This window comes from Vigna radiata, chromosome 7, assembly GCF_000741045.1.
Source record: "Vigna radiata var. radiata cultivar VC1973A chromosome 7, Vradiata_ver6, whole genome shotgun sequence".
NCBI classification, from domain to species: domain Eukaryota; kingdom Viridiplantae; phylum Streptophyta; class Magnoliopsida; order Fabales; family Fabaceae; genus Vigna; species Vigna radiata.
In genome coordinates, this window is record NC_028357.1 from 33,561,019 (window position 1) to 33,579,516 (window position 18,498).

General features: G+C 32.5%; 1 protein-coding gene across 1 annotated transcript; it reads right to left on the minus strand.

Annotated features, from left to right (window-relative positions):
* Positions 1-13,738: 13,738 nt before the first annotated feature.
* On the minus strand, positions 13,739-15,685 carry LOC106766341 (L-type lectin-domain containing receptor kinase IX.1-like). The gene has a single exon (XM_014651074.1). It carries the CDS (start codon positions 15,683-15,685, stop codon positions 13,739-13,741), a length of 1,947 nt encoding a protein of 648 aa, XP_014506560.1.
* Positions 15,686-18,498: the final 2,813 nt, after the last annotated feature.

The window sequence follows — 18,498 nt, forward strand, 5'->3', positions numbered from 1 at the left end:
GACTGGAGAAAAGACGTTGGGTGTACAATGGAAAATGGAATGCTAAAATATGGTTTGGTTGGGTACCTGCTTAAAGAGTTGTAGTTAATGATTATTGTTTTGTTCATTAACATTGTTGCTCGCTGTTTTATGATTGAATGAGTCAAACATGGTTAAGTCAACTCTCTACCAGAAAGGATGAAAAATGCATGTTTAATAGCTATTTGAACCACATTTGTGTCTTCAATGTCAACCCTAAATGGCTATTCCATCGAAATTTCTCAAGTGAGAAACATAATTTCTATAGAAAAAATTACTAGTCATTTGCTATCTGGAAGTGTTGTGTTCACTCTTTCATCCTTGGTGTAAGAACAAATATGATCTGGCAGTACAATAAGTACTAGATTTTAACTTTGAGGTGGTCAATGCTTCAAATTGAAGATATCCTACAACCACAACAAATACATAAATTAATAAATTTCCAAATAAAAAGGTGTTATTATCCAGATCTTGAACGTAGACTTGTAAACAAATGAGAAAATCTTAATCGTGGTTTGATTGCTCCTAAGAGGGGAAGATCCATCGACAAAAGACTCTCTCAAGCTCAAGTCAGAAAGAGAGTTAGGATTTATAAATGAGTGTGAGTGTTATGGAGTGAGTATTTCCTAAGAAATACTAATTGTATTTATAGGATAAATATGGGTTATGTGTCTGTGTTCTTATTAGAATAATACTTATCTAGGAAATAATATAATAAATAGTAGCAGAATTATAAATAATAACCAACGTACCAAACTAACGAGATTTAGACATAATATGTAAATATGACCCAAATAACGAAATGAGTGTAGGTTGGAATGTTCCATAATAAAGAGGCTTAAAGGATCTTTTTGGGCCACACTTAATATTCCTATTGGGCCGGGTAGGAACATAAGCTCCCTAGTCCTAAGAGTTTGGTTTGGTGTATGAGGTCAAGTTAGACCTTGAGCCTACTTGTGTAGCTTGTAGATGGACAGACCATGTTTTTAATTGGATTGAGCCCGAGGCCGAATTTATTTAGTTTGCATGGGCCATTGAGGTTGAGCTTATTCGGTGTGCATTGGTCGTGTAGGCCAAGCTTATTTAGTTTGGCCATTGAGGCCAAGCTTGTTCAGTGTGGATTTGGCCATTGAGGCCAAGCTTATTTAGTGTGGATTTGGTCGTTTCAGGACGAGCTTCTTGAGTCGCCTATTAGGTCGAGCTCTTAGGCAGGTTGACCATTTGGTCAAGCTCTTTAGATGTAATAGTCTTTTGACTGAGCTCCTTGGTGGTCATTCTACCAAGCTCTTTAGATGTGATGGTCGTTTGATCGAGCTCCTTTCCTTATAAAAGTAGGTGCCTTCTTTTTATTGGTTTGGAGATTTTTGTTTTTCTTGGTTTAAGGCATACAACATAAACTAGTGTATAGAATTTTTTTGGTAAAGATCATGGCTTGTGCTTTAGTACACGAATAATGGTTATAATGGTATATACATTTAATTATTAAAATTGTGGCTGATGTATGGTACTGTGCATAGTGAAATAGTGTTTTACTTTATAACTAAATCAATTTTTAAGGAGTGTTAGGTCTTTAGGCCTTGATCAGTAGTGTTTGAATTCTAATCCATGTTGTTTTAGTGTGTTGCTATGTTGCCATGTTATTGGCATGCTATTTTAGTGTGTTTTCTTGTTATCATGCTATTTTGGTATGTTCCCATGTTGTCCTGGTATGTTGCCATGCTGTTTTAATGTGTTATTATATTGTCATACTACTTTTTGGTCAGTTATTAGGTTGGACTGTTGTATCAAGCTGGGTTGTTGTGCCGAGCTAGGCTCTTTGATTGGGTAGTGTTCTTTGGACGAGTTGTGTTGTTTCGCCCAATTGTGTTATTCAGTTAAGCTAGGTTGTTAAGCCAAGTTGTGTTATTTGGCTGGGCTAGGCTATTTGGCCAAGGTGTGTTGTTTGACCGAGCTGGGTTGAGTAGTTTTGTTTGTCTGAGTTGTGTTTGGTTAGCTGTGGTGTTTGGTTGAGCTGAGCTGTTTAATTGAAAGTGTTTTTTGTGTCGAGCTAGGTTGTTTTGGCGGAGCTGTTGGATAAAGTTGTTTTGGATGTTAGTTTCGAGGTTCTAGAACTCGGTTTGTATGTTCTAGAGGTCGACCATAAGGTTTCTAACCTTGGCCAAGTTATTTGTGAAGGTTGTCGAGTTGTGTGTGTGTTTGGTCAAGTTGTTTGTTGTTGAGCTGTATGTGTTGTTGGTCGTGTTATTCAACTTCATTGTCGAGTTGTGTGATTGGTTGCTTTGTTATGTTTAAGTATGGTTGTGTTCGTTGTTGTTGGTTGAGTGGTTTGATTGGGTGTTGGCTTGTCAGTCTAATTGGTGTTAGGAGATGAGTGTGTTTGTTATTACGTTGGTCTAGTTGTTGCTCACATATGTGATATTGTGTTGGCTTATCAGTTTGGATGGTGTTGGGAGGTGAGTGTGTTTATTATTTATCGGTCCGGTTGTCATTATAGGGGTGATAGGGTGTTGCCTTGTTGGTCCGATTGTTGATAGGAGACGAAAGTGTTTGTTATTGCATTGATTCAATTATCGTTGAGAGGCATGATAGTGTGTTGGCTTGTTAGTCCGGTTGGTACTAAGAGACGAGTGTGTTTGTTATTGCATTAGTTTGGTTGTTGCTGGAAGGTGTGCTAGTGTGTTAGGTCATCGGCTCGGCTGGTGCTGAGAGGCGAGTGTATTTGTTAATATTGCATCGGTTTCGATGTCGCTAAGAGACCTGGTAGTGTGTTGGCTTGTTAGTTCAGTTGGTGTTGGGAGGCAAGTGTGTTTGTATTTCATCGATTCGATTGTCACTATAAGGTGTGATAATGTGTGGGCTCGTCTGTCCGATTGGATCTGGAAGGCAAGTGTACTTGTTGTTGTCACATTGCTTCAATTAGCATTGAAGGGTGTGATTGTATGATGGCTCATCAGTCTGGTTGTCATTAGAAGACGAGTGTGGTTGCTATGTTACGGGAGACAGACATATTATTTGGTATGACTTGGTGGTAATGTGTTTATGTGTTTCATGATTGCAGTTTTTAATTCATGAATTAAAATGGATGATTTAGGCAGTGTGGGTGAGTATGGTTATTGTGTATTCATCTTGTGTTGTTTTTCTAGTTTGTTCAGCCTTGCTTATTTATGTCTATGCAAAGATCGTATAACTAGTATTGTTATACAAGAGCATATATTATTACAAATTATGCTAGAGATTCTTAGAGTGAGGATGTACATTAGGAAATTTTTAGGAGTTTTGAAAATGTATTTAGAACCATGATTTATTTTAAACTATAATTTTTGAACAATATCTTAATTTTTGGAATTTGAATAAGGTTTTGTTTCCAAATGGTTTTAATTTCGTTTGTGATGATTAAATAAAGCTTTTCTTTAAGTTCACTATTTTGTGATGGGTATCAGAGGTTGTATTTCTTTAAGTTATCATATATTTATAAACTACATGTGGCATCCTGAAAGGGATGTTACATTGGGTGCCTCGCTTGGAGTGTTTTGTTCTAGCTTTGAGGGATTTGGATGCCTCGTTTGGAGGGATTTGGGTGTCTCGCTTGGACAATTATGGTGCCTCGCTTTAAGGGCTTTGGATGCCTCACTTAGAGGTTTGGTGCATCGCTTGGAGGACTTTGGGTGGATGTTTGAGTAGCTCATTTGCCACTTTCGTGGTGTTTTCTCATTACTGCCTTCGTGGTCATTTCTTATTTCTACTTATTGTTATTCCTCTTGTCTAGTGCTGCCATCTTCATGGACTTTATTGTTTGCAATCTCCATAGACTTGATTATTTTTACTTGGTGATTGAAGTGCCTCGCTTTTTTAAGGGCTTGTGGTGCCTTGTTCGTGGAATGGACTTTTTGTTAGTGGATGTTTGCCCTTCCTTTCGAGCCCTTTGTGAGACTTTGCTATGATTGTTAGCATAAATGATAGAAGCAAATAACTAAACAACATAGGGAATGCCTAAAATTTTTGGGAATATAATTTTTTCTAATCTCTTAGATGTGTTACTTTTGGGTCACCGTTAGGCGTTGCCAGTGGACATTTGTCTTCATGCTTGAGGCTTGTCTTGAGATGACCTCGATTAACATTGTAACTAGGTACACAGTTGTTGGGAGGTCGAGTTTCATCCACACTCGTTGGAGTCTTCTTGTGCTTGGCCCTAGAGTATATGTTTATGATGGTATGTTGTAGGCAATAGAATGCTCGACCCTAGAGCATCATTCGAGTAAAAATTAGAGATGATTAAATTAAGATAATAATACATGTCTTTCGCATATTACTGATCACATTCAACTTTAAACATTAGAATACAAACATAATAAAATTGTCTTATTTTTTCAATGCTTAAAGAAATTACAAATAATAGAGGTCACAATGAAAAAGATACGAGAGGAGTAAACAATGTGTATTCTAGAACAATGAAATTAGAATATACATTTTTAGTTTTAATACTTTATGAGTTTTTATATCTTTAATTTTTAGTTTTTAGTTTTACGTTTTACTTAGTTTATAACTTCGATTAATTCATACAAAGTTAAAAATATATCTGAAAATATTCAAATGTCAAATGTTGTTTGGCTTCAACGAGAAAAATAAAGAAAATAATAATATTAAAGAAATAAAAGAGTAAATAGTAATTGAATATTTAGTAATTTGGTAGAGTAAAATAGATAGAAACGAATAAGAAAATTTATTAAAAATTGTGGATTTTATTTAATTTAGCAAAAGAAAAAAATAAATCTTTTTGTCTAGTTTACAAGAAATAATTTTAGAAGAATATATCAAGAGTGTTAATGTTATATGAAAAGAAACACGTACATAAATCTTTTTGCAGTACTGACATGCTGCCATGGCTGGAGAATTGATGCTGGCCTCCATGGAAATGGTATGATCAAATATGGTTTGGTTGGGCTTGCTGCTTGTCTAGTTTCTTCTTTACAGTATTGTTCTCTGTTTTATGGTTGGTTTACAGTTCAATCCCAGGTTTAAGTTTGAATAGTTGTGTTGTTTTTAGTTCTAATATATTTCCTAATAGAAAAAAATCTATTTGAGGAGATTAATCTATTACAAAATTTTGCATTGGAGTGCTACATTTAGTTTACACATTCAAGATTGTGTTTACTAGAACAATTTCATGTCACTTGATTCACGATTGAAATTGTTTACGCAAGTATATTCATATTAGAAATAAACGTAAACTAAATCAAGTATTACAAGTTTAGTGACAGTTTCTAAAATAATTCTCTTTGTACTTTCTCATTTTTTAAGTCCTGCTAAATTTATTTTTTATTTTTAACGCAAATAAGTAATCTCATTCTGTCTGTTTACAGAATTATGATTTTATCTTAAATGATGATGCATAAACAGAAATGTTATACGCGGATAGGTATACATAAAAATAAAATATAAAAAAACAAAAGCACATTAAAGTAGTTAATTGCCCAACCTAGGAATTTGAAAAAGAAAATAAAAAAGTACAAAAATAATGAAAAAAATTTCATTATACTGATTTCATTATACAAAAAATAATGAAAAAAAAAATAGTGCCCAATCATTACGAGTAAGATTATAATTTAAACGAGAAATGAAGACAGTTCTCAACATGAATCGTATACAAAATAAAAATAGTAAACTAAATTAACCACATCTTTTATGTTTACAAACCATATCTTCACTAATTCATAATTAATTAAATAATTCAAGATTAATATATTATTGAGTCACGTGTCCTAACTCATCCAACATAACATTAGTATAAATAATGAATTTTATTAAATATATTATTTATATTTATTAATTACTATATTTGTTATTTGCTGATGCATTTAGTTAACTTGATTGTTAGAATGTCTTAAGCATACATAACCCTTATCCCCTGTTTAGAGAGGACAAGTACTATTGGAGAAGATGAGTACCCTTAAGGTTAAAGGCTTGAAGTGTTGAAGAACTTTTGGAGTTTTTGCAGAATATATGATCAACTTTATAACTACAAAAAGAGCTGGGATTACCGATGACCTAAGTCAGTCGGAAATATACAAAATTCATCGATAATAACGTATTTTCGATGGACTACCGACGAACAATTATCCATCGGTAAATTCATTGTCGGTAACCATTACCGACGATTTATGGTCTTCGGTAATTATTGATATCATAATCCTTCGGTAATTACCGATGACCTATTCCTTCGGTAATTACCGATGACCTATTCCTTCGGTAATTACCAACGACCTATTATTTCGGTAATTACCATTAGAAAGTCCTTGACAGAATGTAGATCAATTTGTATTTCTTATCCAACTACACAAACCTGCATAACATTTTCAAATCACAGATAAACCTGCATAATATGTATCCGATGATAATTCAATCACTAATGGAATAAACAATGTGACATTATTTGTATTGTTCAAATTTAAGAACTTGTATTTGTAAAGTGACATAAAACATAAACCAAAATGTGTTCATCTACACCCACAAAGTATATGTTTGAAACACATAAGGAAATGTAATATTATATTATATCACCATGGGTCGACTAATTTTCTGTAAAGTGGTTCATTTATGGTGTCTACACGAAGCAAAATGGTTGGAGCAAAAGAAGCAGGACCTGAAACACAAGAAAACACTAGAAAAAATGGGGGAAGGGGTGGTGTGGGCTTGAATACTGTTTTCAAAACTTTTTTTGCAAATCAACATTTAATGACTATTGTAGTGGTTAGATGGTCTACAATAGTTGTCAGACGCACGTTTGTTCAATATAGCGTTTATGAAACGTTTTAAGGAAAGAAAACAATAACACAATATTTTTATGTTGTTTCGCTCTAGCCCGAGCTATGTCCAGTTCTCCCTTAAGATTACAACTAAATAAACCACTCTTGGTATACAACAGGTATTATCCTAAGACAATATCAAGTCTTTTTTCAAAATTTCATTTTCTTTTGAAGATTTTTTAAGTTGTTTTCTCAAACTTTGATAAGCTTTTGATAGGTTTGAGGAATTAGACATCAACTCATTATATGGTTCAATAACAGAGTGAAGGTCATTGAAGTCTACCTCCTCGTTAGAGTCATCTGAAGTTGAGTCTGTCACTATACAAAACTTGACTTTTTCTTCTTCGTCTTCATATGGGCTTAAATATTTTGAAGTACTTAGTATTATGTCTTGTTTGACTTTACTGGATTCTTCATATATGGTTATTAGCATGTCCCACATGTCCTTGGCGTGTTGGTATGATTGTACCTTTTCGTACTCATTTTCTCATAGAGCACACATTAACATATTTTTAGCCTTAGAATTTAGAAGATTACTTTCGTAAAGAGGATATATTAATAATACAATAAACTTCTAAAAACTTGTAAAATATCTTTCTCTTCGAATGAAAGTTGCGTAACAACAAGCTTATTCACTTCATCTTTTCTTCTCTTCATGCAATCATCTATATGTAGCATTCTTAAGAGAGAGAGTCGTTAGACAAATAGTTGACTTCCATGTAGACTTCATAGCCTTTTTAGGTAGGTAGGTAGTCATGTTCAAGTCTACGTTGTAGAGCTACTATGCTTTATCAAAGCTTTCTCAAAAGTAACATGTACAGATCTTCAGATCTTAAAGCTTTAAGGAAACATTCTTGAAATGTTTTCCTACCTCTTATTGCCTTTATTCATCTTGTGCTGGAATTTGAGTAAAGGTCTTGTACTGTCATGATCTACACAGATAAAGAGAGCAAAACATACAAGAAAAGAATTACTTTTTTGTATATGCAATAAATGTTTTAAACGTTGGTGATCATTTAGTCAATTACATCTTTAAAACTTATTACCACATGTAAGCTCGTCTTATAAAAACATCTTTTAGTTATGTTTAGTAGAACTTATATTCATACGCTTTATCTTTTTACCAGATGCTACAATGATTAAATACTTTATGAGGAGCTTTATAGTGTTTAACAATTTTAATGTATATGTTAAACGCTCTAGTGATCTCAAATATACTCATATCGTTTGATAGCGTTTGACACGTTTAACTAATATCCTAGATGATTCATTTCTTTAGGTGCTTATTAGTCTATTCAACACTTTTTGGATAAAAAACCTTAAGCTTTAGTTAAGTCTATACTAAACACTTCCTTATGTCAGACGTTGTTTATTAAATGTTGTCTATTAAACGGTATATCTTGGAAAACACTATTTTTGTGAAATGTTATAGATGTTTATTTTGTTCAACACATTTTTTTCAACGTTATTCGTAGTAAACATATCATTTATATTCTTCACTTAATAAACGATATTTCGTTAAGTATTGTATGTTAAACTTCAAAAGAAGAGTTATTAAACAATCTCGGTACATAAGGTCTCATCGAACCAAAGCATGGCTAACGAGAAGGAGGGGGAAAGTGGTGATAAGACTGGAGAACAACTAACACCTTCTTAGCAATAGAAGGAGCTCACCGACACCCTTTCGTTGATGGCATCACGGAAACCTTACTCCCTAAGTAGTGGAAGGTCTTCACCCTAGACTGTTATGGATGACAACATTGACCCTAATAAGCATGTTGTCGTATATATCACCCAAGTTAATCTCTACTAGACTGACAATGTTGTCATGTGCAAGGCCTTCCTAAAAGCTTTGAAAGGGACCATTTTAGAGTGGTTCACCTGCCTACCTCCTTACTTCATTGATTTCTTTGATATTGTGATTTCGTCCTCATAACACAATTTTCCATTAACTTACACCACCATCTCACCTCTATAGCACTCCTCAATGTTAGGCAGAAGAAGGGAGATTCCTTGAAGATCAGGATTTTAAATCTTGAGGCAATTCTATACTACATGATCAAGGAAAGGTCGACGCCTTTTGCAAATGACATATAACATCACTTATAAGCATGGACAAGTTAAGACAATGAGTTTTTAAATTCATGTCGTTAGAAGAAAAGAGAGAGTATGGGAACGAGATCTGAGTCGAGACCATGTCAGATGAAAAGAAATGTTTTGATCAAGATGCAACGTAGAAAGAACTCTCGTTAGAGGGAACCTAGGCCTACTTTGTTGTCACATTACATGCCTTTAAACGCTCTCATGCTTAGTGTGTTGAAGGAAGTGTTACAAGCGAATATTATGGCCATAAAGGAAGTCATAGAATCCGTCGAATGTCGACATAAACAAGTATTAATACTATAGAAGCGTGTATTACGCTCAGAGATAAGGTTGATGAGTTAATCCGAGCTAGCCACCTAAAATGGTTTGTGAGACATGATGACTAGAAGATCATGCTTTGGATATTAGAGGTTTGAGGATCGAAGAGAAGGTTGAAAAGATAGAGAGAATAAAGAAAAGAAAGAGAAACCAATACATAATGATGAGAGGCGCTCTGATACTAGAACTCATTGATGGGTACAATCAATATGATATATGGACATTTCGTTGATGGCAGATCCTCCTCTTCGACTAAGAAGAGGAATTTACGAGTCGTGTAATTAGTCAACACAATATCTTTAAGCTTTAGAAGGAAGAGAATTTCTCTTATTACCTATATAGATATCGACTTTCAAGGAAGATAATATCATAAAAAACTTAAATTTTGGTTTTAAGTATGTTGGAAGACAATCAGACTTAAATTTTGTATCTGTTGAGTTTCTTAACATACTTAAATAAATATTTTGAGTCTCTTCTAATACAGTAAGACTTTAATTTTGTATCTGTTAATTTGTTATTAGACCAAAATCTAGGTTTAACCTAATTTTCTTTGCGGTGGTTCTCTTTATTCTTCGATTCAAAATAGAACACTCATTTCTTCATTTTTCTTCTACCTTTAGAAATTTCTTCTTCTCTCCATTCTTTTCCATGTCCTACTCCAACGAACTCATGTGCATGCTGCTAGTTGTGTGTCTCTCATACTTGCTCGCGCCCTCCAACTTCGTAGTTTTCGCCTCGCAGGTTGTCGTGTCGTCTCTCGTAGGCCTTTACAACGTCACCTCTCGTAGGCTGCTGCGTTGCCTCTCTATCTGTCTGCCGTGTCGACTCTCGATCTGGTGTTGTCGTCGTCGTCTCTCGATCTGGCATTGTCGTCGTCGTCTCTCGATCTAGCGTTGTTGCCGTCGAATCTCACGTTGTCATTGTCATCATCACATCTTGTCGTTGTTGTCATCACCTCTTGCGTTACTGTTGCCACTACGACCGCTGTCGTCATCGTTACCGTTTGTTAGTGATTTTTTGGGGTTTTAGGATTTCATGAGTGATTACTAATGACTTTAATTTCTCTACCCCCATTTTTTATTATTTGTAATATGTTGTGTAAAAAATATAATTGATTTTTTGTTTTATTTATTTGGTTGTGAAGATGAATTGAATGGGAAGAATTATTGATTGTGAAGATTTATTTATGTTGTCTTATATTTCAATTTTATGTTTATTGTGTATGGAACTTGAATATAAGAAAGATAAATCTTATGGTGTTTTGTTACTGTGGTTAATTTTTTGGTGAGATGCAATGAAATATATGGTTTGATTTTTAATTTTGGGTGAAAAATCTAAATCTGTTCATTTTGTTGCTTGGGTAGCTGCTTCTAGTTAGTGAGAGTTGTTTTGTTATTTAACATTGTTGTTCACTCTTTTATTGAATGAGTCAAATTGGGTAAAGGAACCCTCTACAGATAAAAAGGATGAAAAGTGCAAGTTTAATAGCTATTTGGACCACATTTGTGTATTCAATGTCAAGCCCTCCAAATGACTATTCCATTGAAATTTCTCAAGTGAGAGACATGATTTCTATAGAAAAAAAAAATTAAAAGTCATTTGTTGTTTGGAAGTGTTGTGTTTAATCTTTCATGTTTGGTCTAAAAGTAAAAGAAAATGTCTTTTTAACAACTTTTTTGACTTTAAACAGTTTAATGATCAACTAATTGAAGTAGTCAATTACACATAAAGAAGTCTATAAAAGTTGTTGGAGACCGCTTGTTGAAGATATCTACAACCACAACAAATAATTAAATCGAAAAAGGCATTGAATTGAAATATCCCACAGTGCCTTCCTTGAACCATTTGCTACACAATTCACTCACATCTTTTTCGCTTTTCATCTTCTAATTTATTTAGACATAGACAGTTTTTTTATTAGAAGAAAAAAATTGTTGGGGTGATATCATTATCAATTTTAAATTAAAAAGATAAACAACATTAAAAAAAATAAATTGAAATTTACATATTTCAGAGAAATTGAAAATTTTTTTTTTTCTAATTAATATAAACAACTTTAATATTTTATTCGTGCAAACAATTTATACTGTCAATTACAAATTGTTATGGAAAATATTTGTATAATATAATTGCAATAAAAATTAAAATATATTCATGACAGGCTAGAATTAAAAGTCTATACCAATATATTACCAAATCAGTAATTTAAAATAACATATTTTTATAGAATTAAAAAGGACATCTAAAGCAATTGATTTTACTCCCCGAACTTTAAATTTCTGTTTGGCTTTAATGAGAAAAATAAAGAGAATAAAAATAACAGAAATAAGTTGAACAAAAGAGTAAATAGTAAAATTGAATATTTAGTAATTTGGTAGAATAAAATAGATAAGAGAGAATAAGAAAATTCATTAAAAAATGTGGATTTATTTAATTTAGTAAAAGACAAAAGATAATGAACAGATAAAGAATAGTACAATAAATCTCATAATTTTGAAGATTATGCTTTTTACTCCTATACAAATTTTATTTTCAGTTTTACAAAAACTAGTCATTACTATTTGTTACTTCTAAAATATACTATACACTTTTATTATTTCACCCAAAAAGGTCTGGGATTAAACATTAAAAAATGCTGGCAATTAGGTCTCAACAAATAAATCTCAACCCCTGTAACATAGAAATCCAGACAAAAAATAATTATATTTAGAGAATATTTTTTGACAATATTTAAACATTAATTATATGTCATCCTGTGATTGATCCTAAATTACTCCACAATTAATAATAATAATCATAAACACTATTATGGAGTAATTTAGAACTAATCACAGGATATCATGTAATCTATGTTTAAATGTTGTCAAAAAAATGTTGTCTAAATATCATTATTCGAAAAAAAAATTAGACGTATTCAATTATAGGTTGATTAGAGTCCATGGTAACAGATAAAATAATAATGACGTTAGCGAATTTTAGTTTATGAAATTTTAATATCTATTAATATATTTTAAATTTTATTTTTGATAATATGTTTGTTTTATTAAAATGTAATAATAAATTATATAATTTTATAGTTTATTATAAACATAAATAATTAAGATCATTTGATGTGATTTTTCTTTACTACAAACTTAGTTAATTTATTTGTTTTATTTAAAAATAAACTAAAAAGTATATCTTTTTGAAATGAAATTTAATTTAATATCAATTAAATTTGAATAATTGCTTCAAGTTAATCCATAATCTATATTTTATCAATCCATAAAATTTAATATAAATTTTTAAATATTAAATTTAAATTCTATTCACTTAATCAAATTGAAACTCAATCCGATCCAATTCAACATATGTCGACGCTATTAATAAGGCTGTTTGATTTTAAAATATTAGATTTAGATTATGGATTAAATTAAAATTGAATACAATCCAACTCTGATGTTGTCGGAACCTTTGTTTTTAAGTTTATTTAACTCTTTCTTGCTCTTTAAATTGTTTTTTTTAATAAATTATACTGATATATCTTTTGTTAATTAGATTAGTATCCTTTACTGAAGATATAAGTATATTTATAATATATCTTCTTCCAATGAGATATCCCGCAAACACTAATTCTACAAATCTCTTTCTTCTTCCAATGAGGTATACCGCAAACACTGATGTTGTGCCGTGTGAAGTGTCCAACAACGTTGTCTATGTTCAAAAATATCATGTGCGTATATATAGAATATGGGGTTCTACAACAAATAAAAATCACACTATACATTAAAAATTTAAGAATAAATTACGTATCACTATTTTATTAATATATTTAAAATGGATCAATCACGAATTATCACATAATCAATTATAAACAAATTATTAAAAATAATTGTTAAAAAAATATTTTCCATAAAAATCAAAAACAAAAATAGTGGTAGAAAGCAATCATTGGGATTAAAACAACAGAGAATGGCCCAACATTCAAATGGTGATCAAATTTGTTTGTTTCTTTGCATATACTTTTATATATAAATGGGGAACAATCTACTTATATTTTATTATATTTGTTATTATTGATAAAAAAAATAATACTTTTTATACACTTAGTTTTAATAAATAAAACGCATTTCATATCCGTAAACTCAATTTTATCAATGAGGCTAATAGGGACGACCATTTTTTTAAATGAAGAAAGGGGAAAAAAGTTAAATATTGTATTGAAGGATAAGACGTGAATATTTTAAAAAATCCAATAGTACTTAATGAATTTTTCTCTTTATATGTGAAGTATGTTGACAAACAAAAATATATAGAGTGCTAACAAGTAAAAATCATAAATGAATTCGTTATGAGCAAATATATGCAGTATGATTTATAACGTGAATTGAACTATTTGATTGTTACATAATGCCATTTACAAATGAATTGAGCTCTACAAGTGAAAAGGGAATAAGAAAGAACATGATGACTAATTTCTGTTCATATCTAAGGAAGGCCATAATGTGAAAAACTACTCATCTGTTGTTGTTGGAGGGAGATAGGTGGTGATGGAGAATAGGAAAAGGAGCTTCAAAGTTAAGCACCTTAATCACTTGCCTTATAGAGGGCCTTGTCTTGCTATCTGAATTAGCACACCAAACACCAACAACAAGCAAGCATTCCATCTGCTGCACATCAAATTCCCCATTCAGGTTTGGATCTGCTGCTGCAAGGAGATTTCCATGTCTATAGAGCTCCCACACCCACTCAACTAGTGATACTTGAGGTTGACCCTCTTTCTCTTCTTGGTCATTGGCTTTTCTTCCACTTGCTACCTCCAACAAAACAACTCCAAAGCTGAACATGTCAGATTCCTTTCTAGCCTTGCCTGTGATAATATATTCTGGGTCAAGGTAACCCGTTGTTCCAGCTATAACTGTTGTTTTTGACCTTTTCTCACGACCCTCAAGCCTTGCCAGGCCAAAATTCCCAAGCTTAGCACTGAAATTAGAGTCCAAGAGTATGTTGCTTGATTTGATGTCCCTATGAAACACACATTTTTCAAACTCTTCTTGTAGGTAAAACAATGCTGAGGCCAAGCCTAGAGCTATGTTGTACCTCACATGCCACGATAAGATACTCTCCCTATGAAAAAGATGAGAATACAAGCTGCCATTTGGCATGTAGTCATATATCAGAAAGAAGTTATTCTTCTTGTGGCACCAACCGTTGAGTTTCATCAAATTCCTGTGCCTCAATTGGCTAATGATCCTTACTTCCGCTGCATATTCCTTCACACCATGTGATGAACCGGCTGATATCCTCTGTATTGCAGCATAAGTGTTTATGTCTTTGAAATAACCTTTGAAAACACATTGCCTCAGCTTGTGTCTCTCTTTAAAGTTGTTTGTCGCAGATACCAAAACCTCGTATCTGATCTCCTTAGGTCCAGTGCACATTTTGAACGCATCATCCATTTTCAAATCAGAAGAGGCTTCTGAAGTGGCTTCTTCCTTTTCTTTCTCGCCCCTCTTCCTCAATACAAGGAGGAGCAACACGAAGAAACTCACAGCCCCACCTAAACCAACTCCTATTCCCTCCAACAACATCGTCTTATCGAGCTCTTTCTTATCATTACGTGTTATTTTACTAAATGACCATTCGAGCAAGGTATACTGATCAAATCCATCTCCTGTTGCAGCTGATATACCTACAACAACCATCTCTTCTAAGTAGTTTCCCAAATCAATGTGGTAAAGAAGGTGCTGTGTTACTCGCTTTCCATCGGGCAAGATTCCAGTGAAAGAAATGTTCAGGAATTGATCTTGGGAGTGGTACTTAATGGTACACTTATAAGGGCCTCTTGAAGTATTATCTATTCTCCAATTCTCAACTACCTCAGAGCGCATAGAGTTTACATTCATACCAACATGTGGGTCCCGAGGGTCCCACTCGTTTGAGAAAATGTCAAACTCCACTGCCACATATTGATAATCATTAAATCGGGTTGAGAGAGGTGCTGTGTCATTCACCATACCAATGCCAAGGCCTCCACGCTTCATTTCATCCGTTGTATCCACATTTGGGAGGTTAGGGTTTGCTATAAAGAAAGCAAAACCGTCTCCACGAGAACTCTTGTTTGGGATGATCATAAAGCAAAACTGGGTGACGAAGCTTTCTTGTTCCTTCGATGTCTTGTCCCATAGTTTGATAAACTGGGGACTTGTTACTCGCCCAACACTCCCAGTTCCACCATGGTTTGAGTCCACTGCGAGGTTGATGCCAGAATTTGAAACAGAAACATTTCCTTCAAGGTATACCTTTTCTACGTCCGCAGCGTTTCTGAAATTGTAATAGAAAGAAAACGGTTGTGAATGAGCCTTTTCAAGAGGGATTATCAAGAGGAACACAAAGGTTCCTCTTGCATAACAAAACCCTAGAGTGATTGCATAAAGACCAAAAGGCCAATCACCACCTGCCATTATGAGTATGTTGTAGTCTGCACTTCGAAGAATATCAGCTGAGTATTTATCTTTTGTTGTTTTTAATTTTCCCTTTATCTCACCATTTCTTCTCCTCGTACTTTGTTTTATGCAATTACATTATGGGTATTGTAATTTCGTGAATATTCCGTTAACAACAAAGTTATTTTTGTCTCTAACTGTAATTTTCTTAGTATAAGAATAATAATTACTTTGTCTTTATCCAAGTTGTGACGAATGTTTCCACGAACACAACTCACCAATCGATGAAAAAGATGAGCAGGCATGTCTGGCTGGTTAAAATACCCAAATTCGGTTGAACCATGATAGTGTTCCACCCGGGATGTAGATGATAGAGATTGTTTTTCTCTTATTTTATGTAAGACACAATTGAAAACATACTCGGTTGATTTCCATTTTGTAGATCTACTTGTTTAACTTCGTATAAAATGTTTTTGAGAGTTAGATTATAGAATTTATGGAAACTATACGGATTGATTTTGTAGCACACTTATTATTTTTTTTACGGATTGATTGTGTAGCACACTTATTATTTTTTTTTATGGATTGATTATTTATTTATTATTGTGTTGACATATTCTAAATTTTGTGCAGCGAAATGGTTAGCGTAAAATAACAAATCAAGAGGGATTTTAATATAAACGTGTTCTACTCAATTGAATTTACTACGCAAATAATAAAGATAAATAACAAGAGTAAGGTTGAGAAAAATTTGCACAGATGAATTTTATACTGGTTTGGATCTTACCAATCCTACGTCCAGTCGCTTATCTCAGATCAAGATAAACAGTTCACTAATCACAAACTACATTCACAAAGAAACAATTTCTAAAAGTTTAGAAACCACCTCTCTTGATACCACAAGAGATGAATCTGCATCTCCTTTGAATCTTCACAAGGGATGAAACACCTCTTGTGATTACTTTACGAAGGATGATCCTCTTCCAAACACCTCCTCAGATGCACCAAGGATGAACCAACTATTCCTCCGCCACCGTAGCAGCAATTCATCAGCTCCACAGAAAAGAGTTTCCTTAGCTAAACAAGAGTACACAATTCTCAAAGAGTTTTGAGTATTTGAACACAAGGGAAGATGAATAAGGAGAGTTTATTTATAGACTCAAGCAAATACTCTTTCATTCTTCGTAATTGGCCACTTAACGCTTTTAATCGATTAATACAAGTGTTAATCGATTAAAATGAGTATAACCAAAAAACACCAACGACTATCTTTAATCGATTATTCTAAGGATTAATCGATTAACTAATCGATTAAAATAAGTATTAATTGATTATTCCCGTGCCAGTTGAGTTTTCAGCATATGTAACGTTTTAATCGATTAATACTTGGTTTAATCGATTAAAATCGTGCGTTTTTTATTCTAAACAACAAATACAAAGTATGAAATTACATGAATCAAAACCTACTACAAATCTAAGTCCTAAACATTAAACTATAATTATTAAAAAAGTTCAAAGGATTTTCATGAACCTTGATATATCTTGACTTGATTTGGACATCATCAAAACTTCATCTTCATCATTTTGCTAACAAATTCAATAAACATGCATGTTGTATTAAAATGTTATAAAAAAAAATATGTATTAACGTATTGTCGAGTGTAAAAATTAAGAAGAAAATGCGGTGGAAATTGGAAAAGTTAAAAAAAGTAAGTTTACGAAGAACGTTTTCCTATTTGCATCTTTTACATGTTATGATTAATAACAAACAAGCTTTTTTGTGCTTGTTTACTCTCAACAAAGCTATGCTACTATATTACATGTACAACGTTTACCTTGTATGGGAATAAGTGGTGCAAAACAACTATACCTTTTTAATTACCAATAATAACTCATTTCTCAGCTCTTGGAAGAAATGTAAGTGGTGAATACAAAGATGGGTTTGGGGAGCTCAAGGTTCTTTCTGTCCCTGTTAAGATTTGTCACTACTTAAGTTTAAATTATGAGATGACAGATCTTGGTTTCGTGAGAGATATTTGGGATGGACATGCATATAGAGATTAGATTGTTGGAGGGTTGCGTTTATCTAGCACAAGAAAATAGCAAACACTAACAACTAAAATCGACCCCAAAATCATGAACTTTAATTCACTATTATTAATTTTTGAAGATCAACTTTAAATAATATCGATGAAAATGATGTTATTTCATCACAATTCTTTTAATGAATTATTAGTTAAAGAAATTTAGTGTTGGTTGAACTCACACTAATGCAGTTTTGTTTTAAAATTTATTTAATTTAATGTTAGGTTAACCAAACTTAATGAAATATATTTTAGCATTAATTTAATTTGAATTGGTGTAGCCGACTCTAATGATATTAATTTTAAAAATAATGTTTATTGTAAAACACATCTATCCCAAAAAAAATACAAAAACAAAAAAAAAATAGAGAAAAAAAAAATGAATCGAAAGAGATAGTATAAATGAAGGAAATGAATGTAGATGAATGAGATAAATATGGATAAGAGAATATGAGTTTGAACAAAGAGTATGAGTATAAATGAAGTAAATGAGTGTTGAAAAGGGAAATGTGGAAGTAGAAAATGAGTGTGACCAATTTTTTTATGAAGAAGTGAGAGAAGAAAATGATAAATGAGGAGATTAGCCATCATTAAATCTAGGTCATTGGATTAAGAATGATTTATGGTTCTTATTTATTATAACAACAACATATTTGGATTCATATAAATTTCAAACTAACTTAAATAAATATTAAAGATAATAGACTCTAACTTATATAAATAATAAAAACAAAATTATTGTCAATC